Source organism: Capra hircus, chromosome 13, assembly GCF_001704415.2.
Source record: "Capra hircus breed San Clemente chromosome 13, ASM170441v1, whole genome shotgun sequence".
In the NCBI taxonomy this organism is placed as follows: Eukaryota; Metazoa; Chordata; class Mammalia; order Artiodactyla; family Bovidae; genus Capra; species Capra hircus.
The window spans coordinates 46218272-46241184 of record NC_030820.1 but is presented as its reverse complement, the minus strand read 5'-3'; the positions used below and the strand labels follow the sequence as shown (position 1 = coordinate 46241184).

Here is a 22913-nt window from a genome sequence, read left to right as displayed (position 1 = left end):
TCAGTCCTTATGCTGACTGTCCTCTTGGGGAAGCAGCTATCAGGGCAACCAGTATTTCAGCTCCTTATCTGTGTGGAAGCTACCTTTCCAAGTCTGTCAGTCTATGTATCATTAACCTCTGTTCTAAAACCCTGCCTGCTGCTCTGGGAGTGACAGCTGTCTCCAAGCCCCTACCTGTTCACACCTATTTTTTTTTTTCCCTTTCTCTTTTAACCATCCAGCTTAGGTCCCACAGTGAACTTTTCTTTGAAAATCAGTCCTTTCCCTCTGGTCTGATTAGTAATTATGACCAGTTCCTCTAGCTGCAGCAATGGTTGCTATCTTGATGCACGTAGGTACTTCTTGATCTCCTGGAAAGGTTCCTCCAGTCAGTAACCATAGTCCAAGGCTTTGGGGTGTGAAACACATGGTAGTGAAACCAGGAGTGAACCAAAGTCCTAGCTCTCTCTATGCTATACTTCTCTTCCCCACCACCTTCCCCCCAGAGAATTCTGTTTGAGACTGTACAATAAAAGAGATTTTTTTAAAAGCAAGCTAGTTTATGCACATGCTCAAAATCCTTCAAGCTAGACTTTAGCAGTATGTGAACTGAGAACTTCCAGATGTACAAGCTGGATTTAGAAAAGGCAGAAGAACCAGAGATCAAATTGCCAACATCCACTGGATCATAGAAAAGGCAAAGGAATTTTAAGAAAACATCTATTTCTGTTTCACTGATTACACTAAAGCCTTTGACTGTGTGGATCACAATAAACTGTGGAAAATTCTTAGAGATGGGAATACCAGATCACCTTTCCTATCTCCTGAGAAACCTGTATGTGGGTCTAGAAGCAACAGTTAGAACCTTACATGGAACAACTGACTGCTTCAACATTGGAAAGGCATAAGACATGGCTGTATACTGTCACCCTGCTTATTTAACTTATATGCAAAGTACATCATGTGAAATGCCAGGCTGGATGAATCACAGGCTGGAATCAAGATTGCTGGTAGAAATATCAACAATCTCAGATATGCATATCATACCACTTTAATTGTAGAAAGCAAAGAGGAACTAAAGAGCCTCAATGAGGGTGAAAGAGGAGAGTGGAAAAGCTGGTTTAAAACTCAATATTCAGAAAACTAAGATCATGGCATCCAGTCCCATCACTTCATGGCAAACAGATGGGGAAAAAGTGGAAAGTGACAGATTTTATTTTCCTGGACTCCAAAATCACTGTGGACAGCCACGAAATTAAAAGACCTTTGGCTTCTTAGAAGAAAAGCTATGACCAACCTAGACAGCATATTAACAAGCAGAGACATCACTTTGCTGACAAAGGTCCGTATAGTCAAAGCTATGGTTTTTCCAGTAGTGATGTAGAGATGTGAGAGTTGGACTATAAAGAAAGCTGAGCAGCGAAGCATTGATGCTTTTGAACTGTGGAGTTGGAGAAGACTCTTGAGAGTCCCTTGGACTTCAAGGAAATCTAACCAGGTAATCCTAAAGGAAATCAGTCCTGGATATTCATTGGAAGGACTGATGCTGAAGCTCAAACTCCAGTATTTTGGCCACCTGATGCGAAGAACTGACTCACTGGAAAAGACCCTGATGCTGGGAAAGACTGAAGGCGGGAAGAGAAGGGGATGATAGAGGATAAGATGGTTGGATAGCATCAACAAGTTAATGGACATGAGTCTAAGTAAGCTCCAGGAGTTGGTGATGGACAGGAAGGTCTGGCATGCTTCAGTCCATGGGGTCTCAAAGAGTTGGACATGACAGAGCAACTGAACTGACTGAACTTAAATAGACAAAGTAGAGGGCTTAATTGTTCACATTACAAAGGATGTAGTGTCTCTGTAACAGCTTCTCAAGTGTTTCTCCTTATATCCTGAACATCTGAGTTAGAAACTAATAGCAAATGTGTCAACCTCTGCTGACAGATGATCAATCAGGCACTGAAAAAGAAAATTATAAACTTGGCTGTTCAAAAAGGATCTTGACATTTTGGGGACTCCCCTGTTGTTCAATGCTGGACATCAGACACCCCAGCTCCTACTCCACAAAGGGTGGAGCATCAGCAGAAGCTGCCCCACGTGCCCGCACACACATGGTTGTCCGGAGGTTGTCCTGCCCCCACAGTTCACTCCGAGCAACAAGAGCCCTTTCTCCGTGCAGCCCTGGATGGAGCTGGTCAGTTATGAACAGCAGCAGCTGCTGGGCATTTGTCTGGTTAGAGATCAAACCTGAGGAACAGCGAGTGTAGGGAAACGAGACTATCTGGCCTCAGGCCTTCTTCATGGAGACAGAAGAGTTTATGTGACCTCCTGCCCTGGCAAAACCAAGACTGACCATCAGTCTCTGAGTTGGAGTCATCAGGCCTTGCAGTCCTTGCTGGACATGGACTCAAAGGAGGGGACTGCTCTGCCATTTCATCCCAGCAAGGACCCGTGGTTGGTGCTCAAATATTTACTGACCAAAAAAGTGAAAGAGACAGAAGCTCAGAAATTAAAACATTTAGAGCCCAAACTATTAGACTCAGAAACTAATTGCTTTTGAAAGGAAAACCAGAATCAGCAGTTAATTCTCAAAAGTTTGCCTTCCTACTTGTGTGTCTTACAACAGCAATCAGCAAACTGCAATCCCAAACCTGGCCAAATCCAGCTACCATCTATCTGTGTAGGGACCAGAAGCTAATATCACATTTATACTTGAAAAGAATCCACAGAATAGTATTCATGACAGGAGAAAGGTTGAAGCCTGTGTTTCTGTACTCACGTCACAAGTCAAGTGCTGTGGGGCCAGGTCCTTGCCCAGCGACCAGAGGGCTGCACTTACGTCAGGACGGAGGGGTTCAGACCAACGCTGGCTGGCCCGTCAGACACACGTGCCACCCTTTCTTCCAGGCTGGCAGTGGCCTAGCTGAAGCCTCACAGGACTGTGGCTGGGACACAACACACTCAACGTGCTGTAATCCATCGGTGCAAGTGCCCACTGGCTACCAATGGTTCCTAAAGTATCCCTAAACCCCGCTGAGACCAGCCGACACCTCGCAGTCCACTTGTACCTCCAGGAACTTGGGCTGGTGACACGCCACTGCCCCCACCGTGCAGGTGACTCCGCCCTCCACGCCGCATTGCCCTCTGGAGCTGGAGCAGCTTCACAATCAGAGCATCCATCTTCAAGGATCCACACTGGTTCTCGGCCTCAGATGCCTCCGCTGCCACCTGACCTGCGGGGAAGCTCCCTGGACAGTGGTCAGGACAGGTAGCCCCTGTCCTCTCTTGGGGAGGGTGGTGAAGGGGGACACATGGCAGTGCCATCCTCCACTTCCAGTGCAGGGACTCACCAGGGATGACTCAACAAGACGTGTGGGTATATCCAGTTCCTTGGAAAGCATCGTGGGAAAGCTGTGAGGGGACGGCTCTGGCTGGGTTACCCTCACCTCTGCTCTGACCTGGGCTTCACCCAAGTGTGGGTCCCAACGCTGTCTTTGTCCTCCTGATGGTCAGCAGAGAAGGGAGGCATCGAGCTTGCTGACCTCGGCCCTAGGGCTGCTCCCCTGCACCTCCTGAATGCCTCCTAGGGCAAGAGGGGGTTGCACCTGCAGAGAACACTTGCCTCTGTCCCCCCAGGATCCATACCAACATGGAAACAAAGTGGCAGGGGAGCTGAGGCCAGGCTCAGCCCCCCGTGCCCACTGTCTTGTCTTCCATTTCCACTGCACCTTTGCATTTCTGCAGGTCAGCCTGTCCCCAGAACCCGACAGCCCAGGTGGGCCCTGCACTCTCCCACATGGCGCCAAGTGAGGGGCTGGAGGAGAGGCTTTCCCGCCTGACTGTGCTCAGAGCCGGACCCCTGCCTGCCCACCTGCTGGCCTTCTGCCCCAGCCCTGGGAGGGTCCCCAACTCTTCCCCCCATGAATGATGAAGTCAGGGAGTGACAGCAACATGCAGGGTGGAGGGGTGAGGCGCAGGAAGGGAGGGGGCGTCTATCCCAGCCTGAGGAGCTGACACTGGGGCTGTCCCGAGGCAGCAAGGCCCACCCAAATCTCACACTGACCTTGGTGCTGCCAACACTTTGTTCACGGATTAACCTTAAAATTGAGAAGACAGCAGAGATGAGTGGAAGGACCCACTGGAGGGGAGCCAGAGTGGCCACGACGGGAAGATGCCACTCAGGGACCAAGCACCGGCCACCAGGGATGGTGGAAGACAGACACCGGCCCAGCGGTCAGCACCAGGCAGGCTCTGCTGAGCAGGGGGAGTGAGTGAGTCACAGAGGACCTGGTGTGGAGGGAACGGAACCTCCCTCCTCGGAAGCAGTGACACTGTGTCCCTCCGCATGGCCACACCACCTGATTCAGGCCACCAAGACATCAACAAGGACAGTAAGACCCAGAATTATGATCAACCTATCAACCAAACTCCTGCCTGTGTCCTCTGGCCTCAGCACAATGCTGGAGGGCGTGGAACAAGGCAGCAGAAGGAACTCTATGGGAACGCACGTGTTGCCCGAAGCACGCGCACTCTGGGCGGATCTCTTGGCAATGCCCAGTCACCCAAACAGGTGGTCTACACCAGCCACTGACTTCCACACCCCCAATTAGCACAGATGGTCCTGGTTCTAGGGGAATTCTAACACAAAGGCACTCGGTGAAGCCTGGACGTCTTATCCTTTCATAACCATTAGGCTGGAAGTCAGTTAACCCACTACCACTTTCCAAGAGGCAAAGACAAAAGAAACACAAAGATAATTTGGGTTGGAATCGTCAGTGAGACCTCGGTCCTGGCCAAGGAGCAGCAGAGTTTGTGCACACAGACTCACACTCCTTGTCCCTCAAGGTTACCAATAATCTGTACACTTGGAGAAAATGTGAACAAATATATTTAGATATATTTAAAAGAATTAAAAAAAACATTTCACAAAACATTTGTCACCATAGGAATTTTTTAGCAATAAATGCCCACATCAAAATTTAAACATTGTTCAAAGTATGATTATCTGTACTGATAAATAATGCAACAAATTATGTAAACAGAGTGGGATCCATTCCTGGTAGGAGTCACTTCCTTCCTGGGATGGAAGCTGGCCCAGCTCTCCAGGGGACCAATTAAGAAACTGCTATTTTCAGAGCAACAAAAATAAAAGCTTTTATTTGTTCATTTGAATATAAAACAGGCGTTATCACAGATGTACAAAGCTTACTGGTGGTTTAACATACGAGAAGGTTGCTGTCCTTTGCACATAAAAATTTTGTTTGGAACCGTGATTGGCTGAGCACATGAATCTCTCTAACCAGTCACCACACTATGAAGCAACGCTGCTAGCATCTGACTATCAAGGGACCATTTCCCTTGGGGAAAGTGTCAAGCAGGGTTAGATATAACAAACAAGCACCATGAGGAAGCCGCCCTGTTGGTTGGTCTGAGTCTTGGTGGTCGCTGTGTACCCTCCTTTGTGCAAGTTGACCACACAGTTTTGTCTGACTTCAAAAGCACAAGGTCACGAGACAAACACTGGCTATATTCTCATGAATGACTCGTCCCAGCACAGTTTCCATTAACAGTACAGAACGATCCTCCTTTATTGCTAAGTGGGTGGTACTGAGAGTCTCATTTCCTTTTTCTTGCACAACAGAACCTGGATCCCAGCCCTGAGCCCTTGGCCCTCACCGCTGGCACAGGCAGCAGGACTGAGGCCTCACGAGGGCACCAGCAACCTCACACCCCCTCGCTGGGCCTTAAGTCCTGCTTCCTCATCAGTGTCTGACCCGAAACTGCCCCCTCCCACCCTTCCACAGGGCGGGTGTGTGTCCTCTGTGTGTGGTGGGCCCCCCCCCACCCTTCCACACTGTGGGTGTATGTGTCCTCTGTGGTGGGGGTCACCCCTGTACCCGTCCACATGGTGGCCATGTGTCTTCTGTGTGTGTGGTGGGATCCCCCCTGGCCCTTCCACCTGGTGGGTGTGTATCTTCTTGTGTGTATTGGGGTCCCCCTACCCTTAAACACAGTGTGTGTGTGTGTGTGTGTGTGGAGTGGGGTGCCCCCGGCTCTTCCACATGGTGGGTGTGTATCTTCTGTGTGTGGTGGGGTCCACCCTACCCTTCCACACGGTGGATGTGTGTGTGGTGGGGTGCCCCCTACACTTCCACACGGTGGGCGTGTGTCTTGTGTGTGTGTTGGGGTCCTCCCGGGCCCTTTTACACAGTGGGCATGTACCTTCTGTGTGTGTGGTAGGGTCCCCCCAGCCCTTCCACATGGTGGGCATGTACCTTCTGTATGTGTGGTGGGGTCCCCCCAGCCCTTCCACATGGTGGGCATGTACCTTCTGTGTGTGGTGGGGTCCCCCCAGCCCTTCCACACAGTGGGTGTGTGTGTGGTGGAGTCTTCCCTACACTTCCACACAGTGGGCATGTATCTTCTGTGTGTGTGGTGGGGTCCCCCTTGGGAAGCAGAAGACTGGGAATGTTTATCTGAAGCATGTGGAGAAATACTCATACACAGCAATGAAATAAAAATATTTTAAAAATCAAATAATTTGTGGAGATGGAAGAAACCCCACATGCAGACAAATTTTTTTAAAATGCCACTTAAAATCCTAACAGCAATTAGCCTTGGATCTCCGAAGTCAAACAAAACTCTCTTGTGGCAAAGGGCTCAGTGCCAGTGCACAAAGCAAGGCAGGTGAGACCACCACAGAGAGAGGGTCTCAGTCTCGCTGGCAACACTCTGAACCAGGCAGACCCTGCACAGGAACCCCGGGCACACTGGGGCAATCATGGAGGGGATCTCACTCGGAAGCTGGTACCTCTTCTTGGCTGGATGCCGACAAGCTGGTTCAATCCAGGAGTGTGCGAGGGGCTTTCAAAGTTTCAAGGTGCATGAGGCGGCGGCAGCAGCAAGAGACGGAAATCAGAAGCATGTCCTTGCAGCAGGAGCGACGACGGGGCTGGGGGCCTCCCACTCCAGCCAGCACAGCTGGGGCAGCTCCGTGCATGACCTCCTAGTGAGTCTCCTCCCTTAAAGCCGCTGAGGGAGTCAGCGCAACCCGCTGCCAATGACCACAGAACGACATTCCTTTTCATACCAAGGACCAAAAAAAGGTGACAAACAAAATGATGAAAACACTGTGCAATGAATTCTTGTAGCCGAGGGAGCGCGTGCAGTGGGCCAGCTGCTCCCCAGGCCACGCGTTGCGGTGGGCACGTGGCACCAACAGTCCGTCACGACCCTGCGGCAGAGGGAAAGTGCACACCCGGCTCCAGTCCGCCACCTCCGAGGCGCTGGCCCCACAGCTGGTCTCTGGCTCCAGAATAGAAGCTCTGGGCTGCAGGCCGTCTGGTTGCTCACACCAGCAACGGCGAGAGTCTATCTACAGTGCAGCGGAGGGGACACCATGCAAGTGACAGGTTCTGTGTTTTAAACTTTAAAATTCCCTTTGTTCTTAGTGAACTTATATTTCATATATATATATATCTGTTGTGATGCTATCCACGCAAGATAATACAACACTTTTTATATTAGCAAACATTACAAGACTTTAATATTCTTGAATGTTTTCTCTGTTATACTTCTAAAGAGATCAAAATAAATTAAACGTTTTGTACATAATTACATATGGAGTTAACTTATTTTATCTTTTTAGTTTAGTACAAAGATATCTGCAAGGTAATTGCCGAAATACACCTTATTTATAATTTCCTCTCATTCTATGATAACTTGGAGGGCCGATCATCAGTCTGTTTCTTGAGTACGTTTCTGACAAAGAAAGCGGCTAGAATCTAATTGGAAGGTGCTATCTGGAAGGCTTTCTCGTACCTTGACACACTGTCCTAAAAGGATGGGCTCCAGCAATGGCTTAAATCAGTAGCAGGTCCATGGCATTAAGATTTCATGACACATTAAAACAGAGAAAACAATTCTTTGTCACACTACATGAACTGTTTAAAAGAACCCATCTGGAGGGCAGAATATTTTTTTTAATTGCTATTTTGGCTTAACAAAATACCACATTTACGAAGAAAGCACTTATTATTCAATAATTAAAAAAAAAAGAAAAGAAAGTTCTTGAAATGGGCTTTTCCAACAAACTAAAGGCAGTTAACGCAAAGTCCTCGTGAGCAAACTTCACATTCATGTCTCATCCCTGTGCGACCAGGACGCGTGGGAAGTCTCCCCACCGCATGGTGAGGCTCTGCTGGGGAAGGTGCCCTGGTGCCCACACTTGTGACACTGAACAGGGGGCCCCAGGCGTCTACATGTTGTAGGCCACGTAGATGAGACACTACGTGGGTGTCTACATGTTGTAACCATGTAGATGGGGGCCCCAGGTGTCTACATGTTGTAGGCCACGTAGATGAGACACTACGTGGGCGTCTACAAGTTGTAGGTCATGTAGATGAGACACTCTGTGGCGTCTACACATTGTGGGCCACGTAGATGGGGGCCCCGGGCATCTACATGTTGTAGGCCATGTAGATGGGACACTATGTGACGTCTACATATTGTAGGCCACATAAATGGGGGCCCCAGCGTCTACATCCTGTAGGCCACGTAGATGCAGGCCCCGGCGTCTACATGCTGTAGGCCACGTGGAAGGGGCGCTATGTGGCATCTACATGTTGTAGGCCACGTAGATGGGGTCCAGCTGGTCGGCCAGGAAGCCATCACGCAGGTGCATGCGCTGCTTCTCGCCCCGGGAGTTGATGGGGATGACACCGATGTCCACCACCACCACCACCCCCACCACCAGGTAGTGCTCCTCCAGGACCACGTTGGTCACCAGGGGGACCAGGTCCAGGGCTTCCTGCTCGGACCCATCGAGCTCAACCACAACCACCAGCAAGTTTGTCCAGGTGAACACGGCACTGGAAGAGAAAGAAGCATCACTGTACAATTGGAGCGACTCCATTCTGTCTGGATGCCCCACTGGGTTCCTGCTGGGCACTGAGCCTTCTCCGGTCTGCAGGTTCCAGAGCAGCTCTGACACTCCATGCGTCCACACCTCTTACCAACCTGCTCTCAGGGTGGCAGCCCACCCCTGCCTTCCCTGATTCTACACAAGGCCCTAAGGGTGCAGCCCATCCCCAAAGGCACTTGGGAAGCCTGCAGTGCAGTCGGCGGGACCGTTGCTGAGCTGGGACAGTGGGCGCTAGGGCTAGTCCTGACCTGCCTCTGTCCCCAGGGGGTGAACACGTGTGCATGTGAGCAGATGAGCCACCATGCTGGGTCAGGTACCTCAGAGCTCGACTGCAGACCTGGGGCACACTGACAGATTCTGTCTCAGGAACTGGGTGAGGGCAACACAGGGGACCTGATTCAGGTGGGTGAGTTCCTGGGGACGCCAGAGCTCCATCCAGAAGTGTCTTACTTGGATCTTTCAGGAGGACCACCCACAGTATCTCGTCTGCCCAGTTTGTAAAAGCCTAACTAAGTCCAATGTTTTATACTTTAGGCCACCTTGACATCAGGAAGTAGGGCTTTTAAGACATGAATGTTTAAGAACCTTAGCACACCGGAGCCCCGTGGAGAGTGGGGTCAAGCTCCGGGGCCTGCAGTGGCTGCTGGAGTCAGATACAGAGAATGTTTTGTTTCAGCTGTCAGGCAGGAAGTGTCTGGGGAAAGTCATCACTGTTTCCTAAAAGCATAGGGTATGCCTGTTAACAAAAAGTGTGTATTTTGCTTAGTATGTCCAATGATCACATTAAAATGGAAGAGGGACACTGGAGACTCCCGGGGCTGGCTCTGTGACGAGCATCACCCCGAGGGAGCTGCTCGAGAGAACTGCACGTCTGTGAGTCACGTGACTGCTCGTGGCCACACTGGGGATGGTTTTATCCTGACATGTGGCGTTGAGGGTACAGCATCAGAGTCAGTGTGGACCCCACAGTTCACTGAGAAGGGGTACAGGGGGCAGCGGGAGGCTGCTGGAGCCCTCCTGGGGCCACAGAGGCTAAGGGTGGCTGGGCCGTGCTCAGTGAGGCAGTCACCGATGTGACCCAGCCTCACACCCTCCCTTCTCTGCACCAAGTGACTGATGGGGCTGCCTGGGGGAGCCACAGGCCTGGGGAGGGGGGTGACAGCAGAGCCGTGGTGCTGCTCACACTCTGAGGAGAGAAGCCCCTCACGACCGAGCCTGCTGCTCCTTCCCTCTTGGCGCCTCTGAGAGTAGAAAAAGGAGCAAGCTTCACGGCATCTAAGTGACGCTCAGAACAGGCAAGAGAAACCCACAGGGGAACCCTGGCCACACACTTCCCAGTGGAAATGGCACCTTTTCAACTAGATAGAAAATATGTGAGGGAGGCAATACAAGCCACTTGAAATTATTTTCTTAAAAAAATACAAAAACAGAAGGCTGAGATGGCTACTTACACCTCAGTGCAAACTGAGGCGGACCCCTACTGTTTCTGGTGGACACCTTTCTGGGGCTCCTGCCTTCACACGAGAGTAGACAGGCAGCTTTAGAGGTGGAGGACTTGTGCTCAGACGGGCTTGCTGCTGCTCGCCCTGAAACACAGCACTGAGTGGGGAGGAAGCTCTGCCGTCCACTCGCCCCTTCTGTCTGCCGAGCCCTCTGGCGGTGCAGCGTGTGGCCGAGAACACCAGCCTGCGTCAGCCACAGGCCAACCCACCTGCCCCCCAGAGATTTCAGAAGGAGCCTCCCTAGGGGCTCCTGCCCTGAGCCTGCAGACAGGCCCCCTCAGGCCTCCACCCTTCAGGAAACGAGGCGGGTGAGAGGAACAGTGGCCAGTGGTGCTAAAGCCACTGTCCTTGCTCAAGTGCCACGTGAAGGCCCTGAGGAGTGGTTGGTGCTGCTGCTTCCAGGCACAGTCCCTTCGCCCAAGGGGCGGCCTCCACATACATCCCTTGGCAGCACTGCCTGAGGTAGAGTCACATGAGAGGACCCAGCACAGCCAGAGCAACACCAAGCTCCCTGTGGTTCCATCACACGAGGGTTCAACTCTCTTATCACTACATGTCTGAGTGGGAAAGAAAGCTGAGTTTCCAAGAATGTTCATAAACAAAGATTCCCTTAGTTCATGTGATTGGTAAAGTTATTCTTGTCAGTTGTGTAAACCTTGGGATAATGACAACAAGCAGTCCATCTTTCCTTAAAAACAAGGAGACCTCTTTCATCTTTAGGGTTCTGAGTGCATCAGGGTGAGTTTATGAGAAGTGACTGACACGTGCAAGTTACAGCCACCCAGTGGCCAGGGTGGGCACAGCGTGGCCTCCCAGGCCACCTCCAAGTGGTGGGATGGGTGACCTGTCACTGATGACCCTATGAGGCTGGCAAGCGTGGCCTCTCCTGGAGGTGAGGCCTTCCCACAGGGCTCACTGGGTTCAGGCTCCCTGTGGACAGTGTTTCACCCTACATCACACTTTCCGTAACAGAAAACCAAATAATCAGCTCCTTGGAAACACCCCCCAGCCATCTGTCCGTCACCCTCAGGAAGAGCACCAACTGCACCAGGGGTGCTCATTAGAGGTTCGGGTTCATCCTGGCCCTCGGGCTGCCTGCCCGCTCCTCACCATTCTGTGACGCTCTTGTGGGCTCTGATGACCGAGGTCTCGATGTCTATCGGGTGATACCTCATGCCGCGCAGCTCCATGGCCTCGTCCAGGGCCCCTACCACGTAGAGGGCATCATGGCGCTCTGCGTGGGGAATGGACACTATGTGAGCTTCACTGCAAAACTGCTCAAGTCTCTTAAAGAATAAAGACGAGCGCTACCCCTAAACATGGAAGAGAGGTACAAGAAAGACCCCTGAGCAAGGATCTGGTTTCCCTTCTAAGGGAAACTGCAGCCCAAGGTGCTCAGGGACGAGGTGTGGCAGTGGGGGGTGGGGGGTGGGGGCTGTGTGGCCACGTGGCTGGCCGCATGCCTGCACGGTCCCTCTGCCCAAGGGGCAGCCTCCACATACATCCCTCGGCAGCACTGCCTGAGATGCAGTGGAGTCACATAAGAGGACCCAGCACAGCCAAAGCAACACCAAGCTCCCTGTGGTTCCATCACACGAGGATTCAACTCTCTTATCACTACATGTCTGAGTGGGAAAGAAAGCTGAGTTTCCAAGAATGTTCATAAACAAAGATTCCCTTAGTTCATGTGATTGGTAAAGTTATCCTTGTCAGTTGTGTAAACCTTGGGATAATGACAACAAGCAGTCCATCTTTCCTTAGAAACAAGGAGACCTCTTTCATCTTTAGGGTTCTGAGTGCATCAGGGTGAGTTTATGAGAAGTGACTGACATGTGCAATACCAGAAAATAAATCTTCTCCGTCTCTAGGCTAAGGCAGACAAGACGGAGGCAATCACTTGCTGACTTCTGACTGTAGCTGCTGGGTCCTCCCACCCTCCCAGCCCACGGACTCCACAGGCAGAACCAGTGCTGAGGTCTGGGTGTTACTAAGCTTAGTTCCTCAAGGAATCCCAGAGGGCACCCTCCAGTGAAACAGTCTATGACTTCCCCAAACTGCAAATACAATGCCAGCCAGCGACGAGATCAATGCCGCCCCAATCTGATCCCTGTGATGGGAAGGTGTTTTCTGAGCTTTTGCCTGCAGTGAGAAGCTGAGCAGGCTTCACAGTCAACAGGACACTGTGTGGACCAGCTGCCAGCCTTATAATGTGTCTGTGCTGAGACTCCACAGCCTGCATAGACGTGCCTGCCCTCTGTGAGGGTGAAGAGGCTGGGCTCCCACAGAAAGGAGCAAGCCATGCTTCTGCTTAACACCAGTCTGAAGTTAGAAGGTCTGAAGAAAGAATACAGCACACAAAATGGAATCCAACCCTTCGAGGATATAAAATATGGAACGTTCTTACACAACTTACCTGTTTCAAATTAGCATACAATCATTTCAGCCTTCCTAAATAAATGTTTTGTTTTTTAAACCTTAAAAAAATAAAAGAAAATACAACACCAGAATATTTCTGTACTTTTCCTCTGCATTCTTGCTGGTCTGGCCTGGTTGGCACACCTCCTACCAGGCAGGTGGGTTGGAAGTCTCACTAATCTCTGGGGCTGGCAGATCTCACAAGAAACCTCAGGCCCCCCGCCCCGGAGTAACACCCAAGTCCTGCCTCTGTTTTCAGGAGTAGAGAGAGGACTCCAGGATCAGCAATGTGAGGAGCAGACAGGCTCCTACATGTGGGTTCTGTGTCACACCCACACCCAGTGCTAGCCGTCTGAGCTACTGTTCCCTGAGGGCGCCTGGCAGGGCCAGAGCACTGGAGGCCAGGGCCTCCTGCCCAGAAGAGAACAATGCAGCTTCAGGGGATCCTGGGTGGGGCTGACAGCGCCACAGTTGGTGACAAGCCGGTGAGCTGCACTTATAGGCACTTATCATAGACAACACAGCCCCCAGCCCCTGCCCTGATTTCACACGTGTTCCTAGCTCACAGAGGAGGACAGAGCATGGGACGTGCATCCTCAGCGGCTGACGTGCACAGCCTGAGCAGGCTCTCTCACCCTGGGCTCTCTCTCGCCCCACCCCATTTCTCTCACCCTTGGCTGTCTCCAGGCTGCCTGCAGCAAGCACACATGCTCTCCTGGGACTGGGATCCCACACACACACGAGTTTTCGGTGTCTGAGGACTTCCTGCCTCCTATTGGGAACTCTCACCTCCATTTGCATCAGTGAGTTCAGTTCTCCGTAGGAATCCCAAGTAGCCTGTTCGTGCCCAGACTGTCTGTGTGTCTCCAAAGCTTAATCTTGAGTTGAAGTGATCTGACTGGAGGGATTCATCTCCATAAATAGTGAAGTAACCACTGGCATTGTGGGCACTGTGAACCCAGATCTGTAAGGAAGCAAAATGGACTGCATAAGTTAACTTGACATGATGTCCAGGGCAGAAACTACTTTTACAATTCAACAGATTGTATTCTGTCTGTCCCTGGCCTGCAAAAAAACAGGATGGCTTGTTTCCAGGCAGACACAGACACCACAAAGTCTGCTGAAATGAAAACATGGCAGCACACTCGTGCCTGAGCAAACCCCCAAGCCATCATCTCGGAGAATCCTGTTAAAGGAGATGAACCAAGGGCTTTTGAAATGAATATCAAATGAAAGAGGTTGTAAGAGTTTCCTTATATTTATTCAAATGTACTGATTGTTTCCAAAAAGCAAGCTGGAAAAATGTTAAAAAGCTTTCTGGCTTGTATACTTTGGGGAATATATTGTAATAAAATAACACAACACAAAAACTCTAGAAGGGAAAGGCATTGTAACAACAAAAAATGGAGGATAAAAATGCCTGCACATTGTATCTTGGGAAATGGTTATTTGAGTCAGGGACAAAGGGTCTGGCCAGCAGCCCTCAGCCACACCTGCCAGGGCAAACCAGGCAGCAGCCCAGGCATGAGGGTCTCCAGCAAGTGAGAGGAAGAGAACCTGTCAGACAGGTTCCCAGCACAATGCCAGGGTGCAGGGGTCTCCGCCCCTCAGCCCAGTGCTCAGCTCTGAGAGGCCGCGCCCTGTGGGGACAGCAGGGGCCAGAGATGGCAGGCATCACATTTAATTTTCGTTCTTAGATGTGCATTTAAAGGACATTTTAAAATAAGGTCCATATAGCATTTCATCATCTCAATTTTGATCTTCACATGGAGAGAGATGAGTGAGGGGCCAGTAAACTGCCCAAGAAGGAAAAGGGTCTGGGGGTGACAGTCGCTGAGACTCAGGCCTCAACACCACTCCCTCCCTGTGTACACATACATGTGTGTGGCATGGTGCCCTAGAGAGCGGGGGGGCTGGTGTGTGAGTTAAAGGTGCCATCAACGGCAGTGTTGTGTGTGTGACCAGGATAGGTTAGAAGAAGAGAGGCAGCTGACCACAGGGTGGGTGGCACCTACAGGAGTGTCCTTGTGGGCAGGTCACAGACACTGTGGCCTGGCCTTGGAGGGGAAAACGGGGAGGCAGATGTGTTGGAAGCAAGTTAATCAGGGAGTGAGGTGGACGGGAAGGGCAGAGGGGCGCTCCTGGCCAGTAGCCCAGGAAGGGTCTCCTGCGGGCGCATACACCCAGCAGTGTGCAGGGCACAGGGTGGGTGGGGAGTCACTGGGTAGGTTGCATCGTCAATACAAGGGAGTAAAAGTGACTTTCTGACCCAGACAAACACCGTCGTGTCCCAGCCTGCCTGCCATGGTTGTTGGTGCTGCTATGATTCTGGGTTTGGCAAGATTCCCTCTGCACATTCTCTATCATGTTCCCCATGAAAGACTTCTCTGCTGTGAAGCAGGCACATGGAACTCAAATGGAGAGCTGAAAAACAAGGAAACTCTGCCCATACACAGGAAGTTTCCTCTTTGCTAAATGTTTTGGAGAGAAATGTGATACTCGCTAAGTAAACACCACCTCATAATCCTGAACCTTCACAGACACCCATCCCATTTCTCACCTCGCCCAGGTGTGAGTCTCCCAAGGGTCCTTTCGTTTCTGGATTGGCAATGATGATCCGCACCCCTGGAAGTATCTATGTGGGAAGGAACAGTCTTATTAGTGGCAGACAGGCAGATGCCAAGTGCGTGTTTTCGCTATTAAAATGGTTTAGAAAGTGAATGGCTTTAAATCAAAATTGCATACCACAGTATCACATAATGACAGAAAATCAATGACATTTCACTGTAATTATTTACAATAAAAGAGCCTGTGTTAAAATGATCCTAAAAGTGAGACTTTGAACAGAAACATGACAGATGATATAATTTAACAAGCTTGATGCTTGCAAAGTAGAACTAGCGGAGCTGCTTTGTGGTGTCCAGAAGAGGCAGCAGTCCCACCAGAGCGTCTGCCGCACCAAGTGGACGACGTCCCTGCAGCCCTGCCCCTCCTCTGCCACAATGCCCACTTTGCCTGTTGGCTGACAATAGCACAACGTTGATACTGAGTACCTCCTTCTTAATGGACGTTTAGCTCAGAAATGCTCTGAATTCCACTGGAACCATGGAAAGAATCAAAAGCTGATTCTGGAAATTTAGACTGGAGCCCCTCTTGGTTCAGCTACTAACTGTGCAGCTGAGGTAAGGCAACACACCTGTGGTGAGAGCTATGGGAGCATGTCTGGTGAATGGCCCACCAGGTCGAGCTGGGTGGGTGGGAAGTGCTGAATCCCACCTTAAAAAAACAGTACCAAGAACTCTAACCAGTCAGCCGTGAAGACACAGACTGTAAAAGGTCCCAAACCACATGCCTCTAGAATCACGTTAAGTGGAGAAGAGATCTGACAATAGGGGCCGGGGGGAAAAGAGTATTCATTCAGGTTTAAATACATTCCTTGCACTTTAGTTCTATAAATGACACGGCAGGAACGACTAGCTGTCATAACCAGCCTTTGTCTAGTTCCACAGTAAACAAGCTCTGCCTGCTGGCCAGGCCCATGGACATTTGGACCCAATGTACCGATGACACTGCCAGCCTGCCTTTGTCAGGTGGGGTAACCATGCCCAGAGGTGCTAAGTGTGAGTGAATAGGCTGAGGAGCCGTCCCTGCAGCCTCCTCCTTTTCCTGCTGCTCCTCCTCTGGGTGGAATGCTAGGAAGGGCTGGAGTTGGAAAAGCTGCTGTAGACCTGGAGACACCTGTGGGAGCGGAAGCCACACAGAACAGAACAAGAGAGAAGGCGCCATGGCCCTGGGGCTTCCTTTGACTTTCTGTGCTCATGGTCAAAACCACTTGATATATTCAGTTCAGTTCAGTTGCTCAGTTGTGTCCAACTCTGGACTTGACATATTACTTTAAGAAAACTTTTTTTTGGAAATAGTCTTCCATGTACTTCTTAACTTTCCAAAGCCCCCAAACTGAGACTTGTGTTCAAATGTATATGCACATGCCTTTCTTCTGTACTTACTTTTCCTGACTCCATCAGGGGCAAACTATGAGGAGAGCCTCTTTCCACTAAGCGTACTCTACAAAGAAAAACAGAAGGTGTTACTGTGTGCTCTGGACCCTGGCTCCCTCCTCCACATCTAGGACTTGGGTCAACGCCCAGCAGTTTGATAGGCACATTAGCTCTGTTGACAAGCATTACCCAATGCAAAGGGAGTTGAGAAGTCAAAGAGGAAGCAGTCAATGGCAGAGAGGAGACAGTGGGGGCCACCACCCAGGCCACCAGAGTATGGAGACGCAGCCCCACCTATCAACCCACAAACGTCACAGACGACTCTGCATTGATGTGACGGGGTCAACACAGCGTGCGCAGAAAAGGGAGAGTGAGGATTAAGCTGCATTCCTCAAAGGGCCACCACTCCTGTGACAGGAGACCTCTTGGGCCTGTCCCCTGCAAACACAGGGGGCTGCAGGCCCCACAGCACAGCATCCACCACCTCAGCCAGGCACACTGGAGAGGACAGCAAAATCTCCTTTCTGGAAAGAAGTGCTTTTCAATCTAAGAACTATTTGCTGGTGAGGTACTCAAGAACTGTGGAGGACCCTGGTGCCAGTCACAACCCAGCCCACTGAGCCCTCCTCAGCTGTATTACTTTATCCCATGACTGGGTTCAGTTCTCTCCATCTTACTCTCAGAGTGTGATGCTGACCAATCATCTACAGACAACTTTTACTTCAGGAAAATGGAGTGGAAGGGAACCCCCTCACTTCTAATTTTATCAATTTGATTTCTCTTTTTTCCTTGATAAATCTGGGCTAAAAGTTATCAATTTTATTTGTCTTGTCAATGAACCATCCTTTTAGTTTTATTCATCTTTACTACTACTTTGTTTTTTTTTCTGCTCTGATCTGTATGCTTTCTTTCTGGTATTAACTTTGGGTTTTGTTTGTCCTTCTTTCTCTAGTTGCTTCAGGTATAAAATTATGTTGTTTCTCTAGTTGCTTCAGGGCAACCAGCCTCCCGTCCTCATCCTGCCCTCGGAGTTCATCTTGTCTCCTGTCCCTGCTGCGCAGGTGGATCTTATCTGAAATACGGAAACTCTCCTGCTAAGAATTTCCCTGCGGCCTCCCCCCTGCTGAGTGGTGGCAGGGACCTGGGCAAGCGTGCAGGGCGGACAAAGAGTTTCTTCTCTGGCCACCATGGAACAGTGCTCTGTGTCAGTGACTCCAGGCAAGCAGGAAGGGGCACCAGGACCACTCAGGGGTGATCCTGTCTTGTCAGCAAATGCCACATGGCGGGGGTTGGGGGGGTCTTTCACCCACTTGAGAATATCCACAAGAGCAAAGAAAAAACCATCCCTAGAAGAAGGCAGAGCTGTGTCTCCTGGAAGAGCTGAGAGAGATGCACACGCGTGCAGCACATATGAGAGGGACATATGAGAGGGATAGGGGCTCACAGAAACCCAGGAAGCTTGTGGGAGATAAGAGGGCGTAGGCTGGGGCGGGAGGGCAGCTCTGTCCACCGCCTGTGAACCACAGACAGGGAGGCTCTCTCCTGACTGCACACCGTCACCCAGCACTCCCAGGACATGGCACAGTCAGGAAAGCACACCTTCTGCCCCACAAGTGCTGTCAGGAGCTGGTCACTTCAGAGCCATGGAGAACAGCCAGTGTGGCGTGTCTTGGCGCTGGTCAGGAGGGGCACCTGTCTCTTGATGGCCACTCCAGTGGTCACTGGTGACCTGGAGGACAAGCGCCACTCACACCAAGAGAAGCCGATGGAGCCTAGTCTGGTCCACCAGGCAGCCCTGCGTTAAGTGTGCTGATGGTGTTCTGTATCCGGCGCGCCCACAACAGCATCTTAGGGAAAAACCCCAATGACCGTGTTGGGCCAACCCAACATAAAATTATCTTCAAATAATTTTTGTAGGGAGTAAAGCAAATTTCTTTTTAAAGCTTACTAGTTATGTTTGGAAATGTTATGCCCCCGAAAGAGGTCACTTAATCTCTTCAGCGCTAAGGGTCTCCATCTTGAAGATGTCTGAATAGGCCTCTGCTGCAGGGGGCTGGAGTTTCTTGGGGGCCAGTGGTTCTCTCTGCTACTAGATGGGCTGTCTCCTGGGAGTCCCTGTGAACAGCGGGGTCTAAAATGAGGGTTCCAGGGGCAGGAGGCACCACCAAGAGTGAAGCAGAACAAAGCATTCAGGGGAACAAAGTGCTTCTTAGTCTCAGCACTGCTGCCATTCTGGTCATCTGCTGTGCGGCAGAGGCCTGTCCTGGCCACTGCAAGATATTCAGCTGCCTCGCTGGCCTCCACCCACCACATGCCACCAGGACCACTTCCCACATCATGCTCATCAGACATGGCACCATGGCAACCCATCCGTGGTGGGGCACACCACCCGGGTGTGACTGGCTGGCATGGCACGCCAGGCCCCTCCGCAGCCTTGCCCCCAACACGCTCTCACATGCGAACTCAGCAGGCAAGAAGAACACACATGGCCAGGCCAGGCGGGGGCTCCTGGTTTCCCACCCACAACTCTCCCCAGCTCTCTCACATGTTGTGAGCAAATGCACGTTGGCAGGCACCACTGAGAACAAGCAGACACATCCACAAGCACCTCTAGCCACTTATAAAAGGACTCTTTGTACCAGAGTCACTCTATTATCATGTCAAAGAAACAGCAATGCATGGGCATCTCCACAACCACACAGAGAAACCACCCAATCACTGGGGACACCTGTAGAAAAACGACAGAATTCTCTCCCCCTCAGGCACATGAGGGACCCCTTTGGGAGCTGAAGTTCTGCGACAGATTCCTGATCTTGTCCCCACCTTCTGTCCCACCCCTTGAGGTGGACTCAAAAGCATCCACCAGCACACTCCCTTTTTCTTGCTCAAGGCTGCTTATTAGGAAGCTGCACAGAAAGGTAACTTGACTTACAGTTTAGTTTTTCTTGGAAATGCCTTGACAAAAATTTTCCATTCATGCAAAGAAATGTGAGCAGTGTTGATATTTTATGAGGTGCAAAACAGTGGCTGACTAAGAAAATGTCAAGTCTGACAGAGTGTGAGAAAAGGCCACTCTGACTTCAGCGGCTTTGGGACAGCTATTCTCAGAATCAGGAGCTGCTGCCCTGGTGGGATGCGAGGTGATGCACGTGGAGTGCTGTGAAAGCTCACTCTGTGGCCCCTGCTCTCAGGACAGACGACTGCACTCCTCCTTCCAGAGGAGCGCTGCACGCTGGGTGCCGGGAGACAAAGTCACAATACCTGTCGTGTCTCAGAGCTCTCATGTCCACATAGACGGTGGTCGGATCGGGCCCCGATGTTCCCTGCAAGCAAGGACACAATGCGATTAATCCCGTTTGCCAAGGAGGAGCTACATCTGTGCTTCCTACTGACTGGGAATATTTCTTTGATAAGGTCTGAAACTGAACAAAACCCAAAAGCACTAAAACCACACCTCTCCCTTGATAACCTAACTCTGAAAGAATATCTTACTAAGATAATACTGACTTTCACATAGCTTGACTGCTAATCATTTATGAAAATTAGAAAGGAAAGGGGAATCTCGCCAAATAAAAAGAGGCTGAAACTACAGAGGTAGCGTTGGCAAAAGCAGATTGCTGAGGAAGTGAAGCATCATTTGCTGAGAGGCTTTCACCACATGCATCCCCAAAAGTGTATTTTCAGAGCTCAAGGTACTGAAGCAGAACATGTGACATAAGCTGACAGACTGAGAAAGAAGAGATAAAAGGCAAGGATCTTGTTCATTCTGGTTCTACTTGTGCCCTGGTCTTCCTCCAGGGTGGGAGGCCATTTTTGCCCAAGACATAAGTCAGGGAGGTAGCATGTTTTATCACTGGTCATCTGGGCAGCACCCTGTGGTCTGAATTATTTATTTAAACACAGGGTCCTGAAATCTTATCTTGGGATCATAAATCTCTTCAAAATACATACCGAGTTGACTTCTGAACAATGATCTCTGTTTATATAACAGCAATGGCATTAAAGCTACATTACAAACAAAAATTCTACATACATTTCCTGGGAAAGTAATGCACTACTTTTGGTAGAAAAAGAGAGAACCTAAAAAAAAAATCTGCCAAAAAATAAGGAGACTCTCAGATTTATTTGAAGAACTACACTAAAATTCTTCACGAGAGAATCTTAACCTTATATCAAAGGCACACTTCAATATAAGAAAAAGGAAAAAATAAAGACACCTTCATTACACCACACTGGACCACACGCTAACCTCCCCCGCCCCCTGAGAAAGCACATGCAATCAGCCTGGAGGAGGAGCTGCCCTGCCGTGAGGACACAGCATCCTCGCTGACCTGCGGCTACTCCGGGGGCTGTGTCACAGACCAGAGCTGAGTGGAGGAACAGTTTGTGGTCTGAGCAATGCAAAGCACGTAACCACAAGAGGCCAATTAAAAACCAACAAATCAGAAAACAGGTCACTAGAAGCAAAAAATGAAGCAAAACAGAGATGACCCCAAACTGGCAAAGACACCACAGATCGTGTAAATGGAAGCACAGCGTTTGTCACAAATGCAAGACATCTGAAGAGATCTGAGACATGACATCACGCTGGCTGTCAGCCCTCCTGCCCACGGGTCCACAAGCCCAGCCCATCTCCGCACTCAACTCCTAGTCTGCCCACTGCTGGGAGCTGATGAAACTGTGTGGTTGCAGGCACTGGTGTGGACGGGCGGGAAGTCCCTACCTGCTCGGCCAGCTTCCACAGCCGGTGAGGCTACAGCAGCAGGAGGTGGGAGCAGAGGACACCAGACCAACAGAAACCGAACATCGAGGACACACACAGACACAGAAACAGACAACCCAGCAGTAAAAGTGGGATGAAGAAGAGGGAGGGGTGGGGAGGAGAATGCAAAAAGCAGAGAACAAAGTAAAAAGAAGATCAAAAACAATGTCAAATATGGAAATCATTAAAATCAATCACTGTACCATTAAAGGCTAAAAAAAAAATCTAAGAAGATGTTCACATATCCACAGAGCAACAGAGGAGGTAACAGATGACTGGCCACGGGCAGGTGGGCCTGAGGAACTGCTTTTCATACATACGGTCAGTGGGTGTTGATTTTATGGTACTTTTCTCTAGTTTCTGTTCTTTACTGAGAAAGCAGGGAGTATGAATTTAATTGACCAAATCTGTCGAGTGTTCCTCACTGAAATAGCTTCAAGTTTCTTACTACAACAATAAAGGTGACCCTGGAAGTCTGTGAATCTTCAGGCTGTCTAGCCCTGCTCATCTACAAGATTAGGACAAGAAAAGAGTTCAGAGTATGCATGAAGCATGGACCAAACCTCAGGCTCCTCGCTCAGTGGTGTGGGAGGGACTCCCCAACCTGCCTCCCCCTCAGCTCTGTCCTCCAAGACGTTGCATCCCCTTCCCTCTCATCTGCATCCCCCACCTCCACCATCCAAAAGCATCCAAGTCCACAGGGGAAAGACCCTAAAGCCATTAGGGGCAGCTCCTCGGATGCTGCACATCTTCCCTGGCTGACTGTCTCTCCTGACATCCCGAGAAAGCTGGAACAAGCCCAGGTTTCTGCATGGGCACAGTCCTGTGTGGGTCTGGCCTCATACTGCGCCACTCAGGTACCTCAGAATCTCATGCATCACCAACATTTCTTTCTGCAGTCACCACAACCCGCTAGCTGCACAACTCAGCCTCCCCAAGACCAGGGGGCACTTCTAGAAGGGGGCCCATGGACACTAGAAATGTGATTCTGAGAGCACAGCTCAGATGCGGCTCCATTCCTCATCTCGACAAGGTCCCTGGCTACATACCTCGAGAGACGGAGACCTGCCCTCTCCCAGGGCACTCAGCCCAGTAGAGGGCCCTGAGGAAGCATGGTGGGCCATCCAGCTGAGAAAACATGCCCTCAAACAACCACCAATCAACTGAAAACACTCACTGATTTCACACACGCTGGTAATTCTGGGGTTACCAGAAAAATGGCATGACCTTCACAACACCTTCAAGCACTTAGGACAGGGCTTGGAATTTGGGAAACACCCTAGCATTTCTGTTTTTCATGTTTTCACGTTAAGGAATTGATAGTGATTCTCTCT

At 50.4% G+C, this 22913-nt stretch overlaps 1 protein-coding gene across 5 annotated transcripts in view; it reads right to left on the bottom strand.

Annotated features, from left to right (window-relative positions):
• Positions 5108 to 22913, bottom strand: part of DIP2C (disco interacting protein 2 homolog C) — a 306573-nt gene continuing 288767 nt past the window's right edge. For 2 of the 5 annotated variants that reach the window (XM_018057349.1, XM_018057352.1), the window contains 8 exons: positions 21541 to 21570; positions 20079 to 20140; positions 16827 to 16884; positions 15380 to 15454; positions 13609 to 13783; positions 11515 to 11638; positions 6308 to 8849; positions 5108 to 6254 (listed from right to left, as the gene is read on the bottom strand). In XM_018057349.1, coding sequence (XP_017912838.1) covers positions 8597 to 8849; positions 11515 to 11638; positions 13609 to 13783; positions 15380 to 15454; positions 16827 to 16884; positions 20079 to 20140; positions 21541 to 21570 — 777 coding nt within the window. In that variant the 3' untranslated portion in view covers positions 5108 to 6254; positions 6308 to 8596. The remainder of the gene's footprint in view (positions 6255 to 6307; positions 8850 to 11514; positions 11639 to 13608; positions 13784 to 15379; positions 15455 to 16826; positions 16885 to 20078; positions 20141 to 21540; positions 21571 to 22913) is intronic. The other 3 variants (XM_018057351.1, XM_018057353.1, XM_018057350.1) reach the window with 2 other exon arrangements.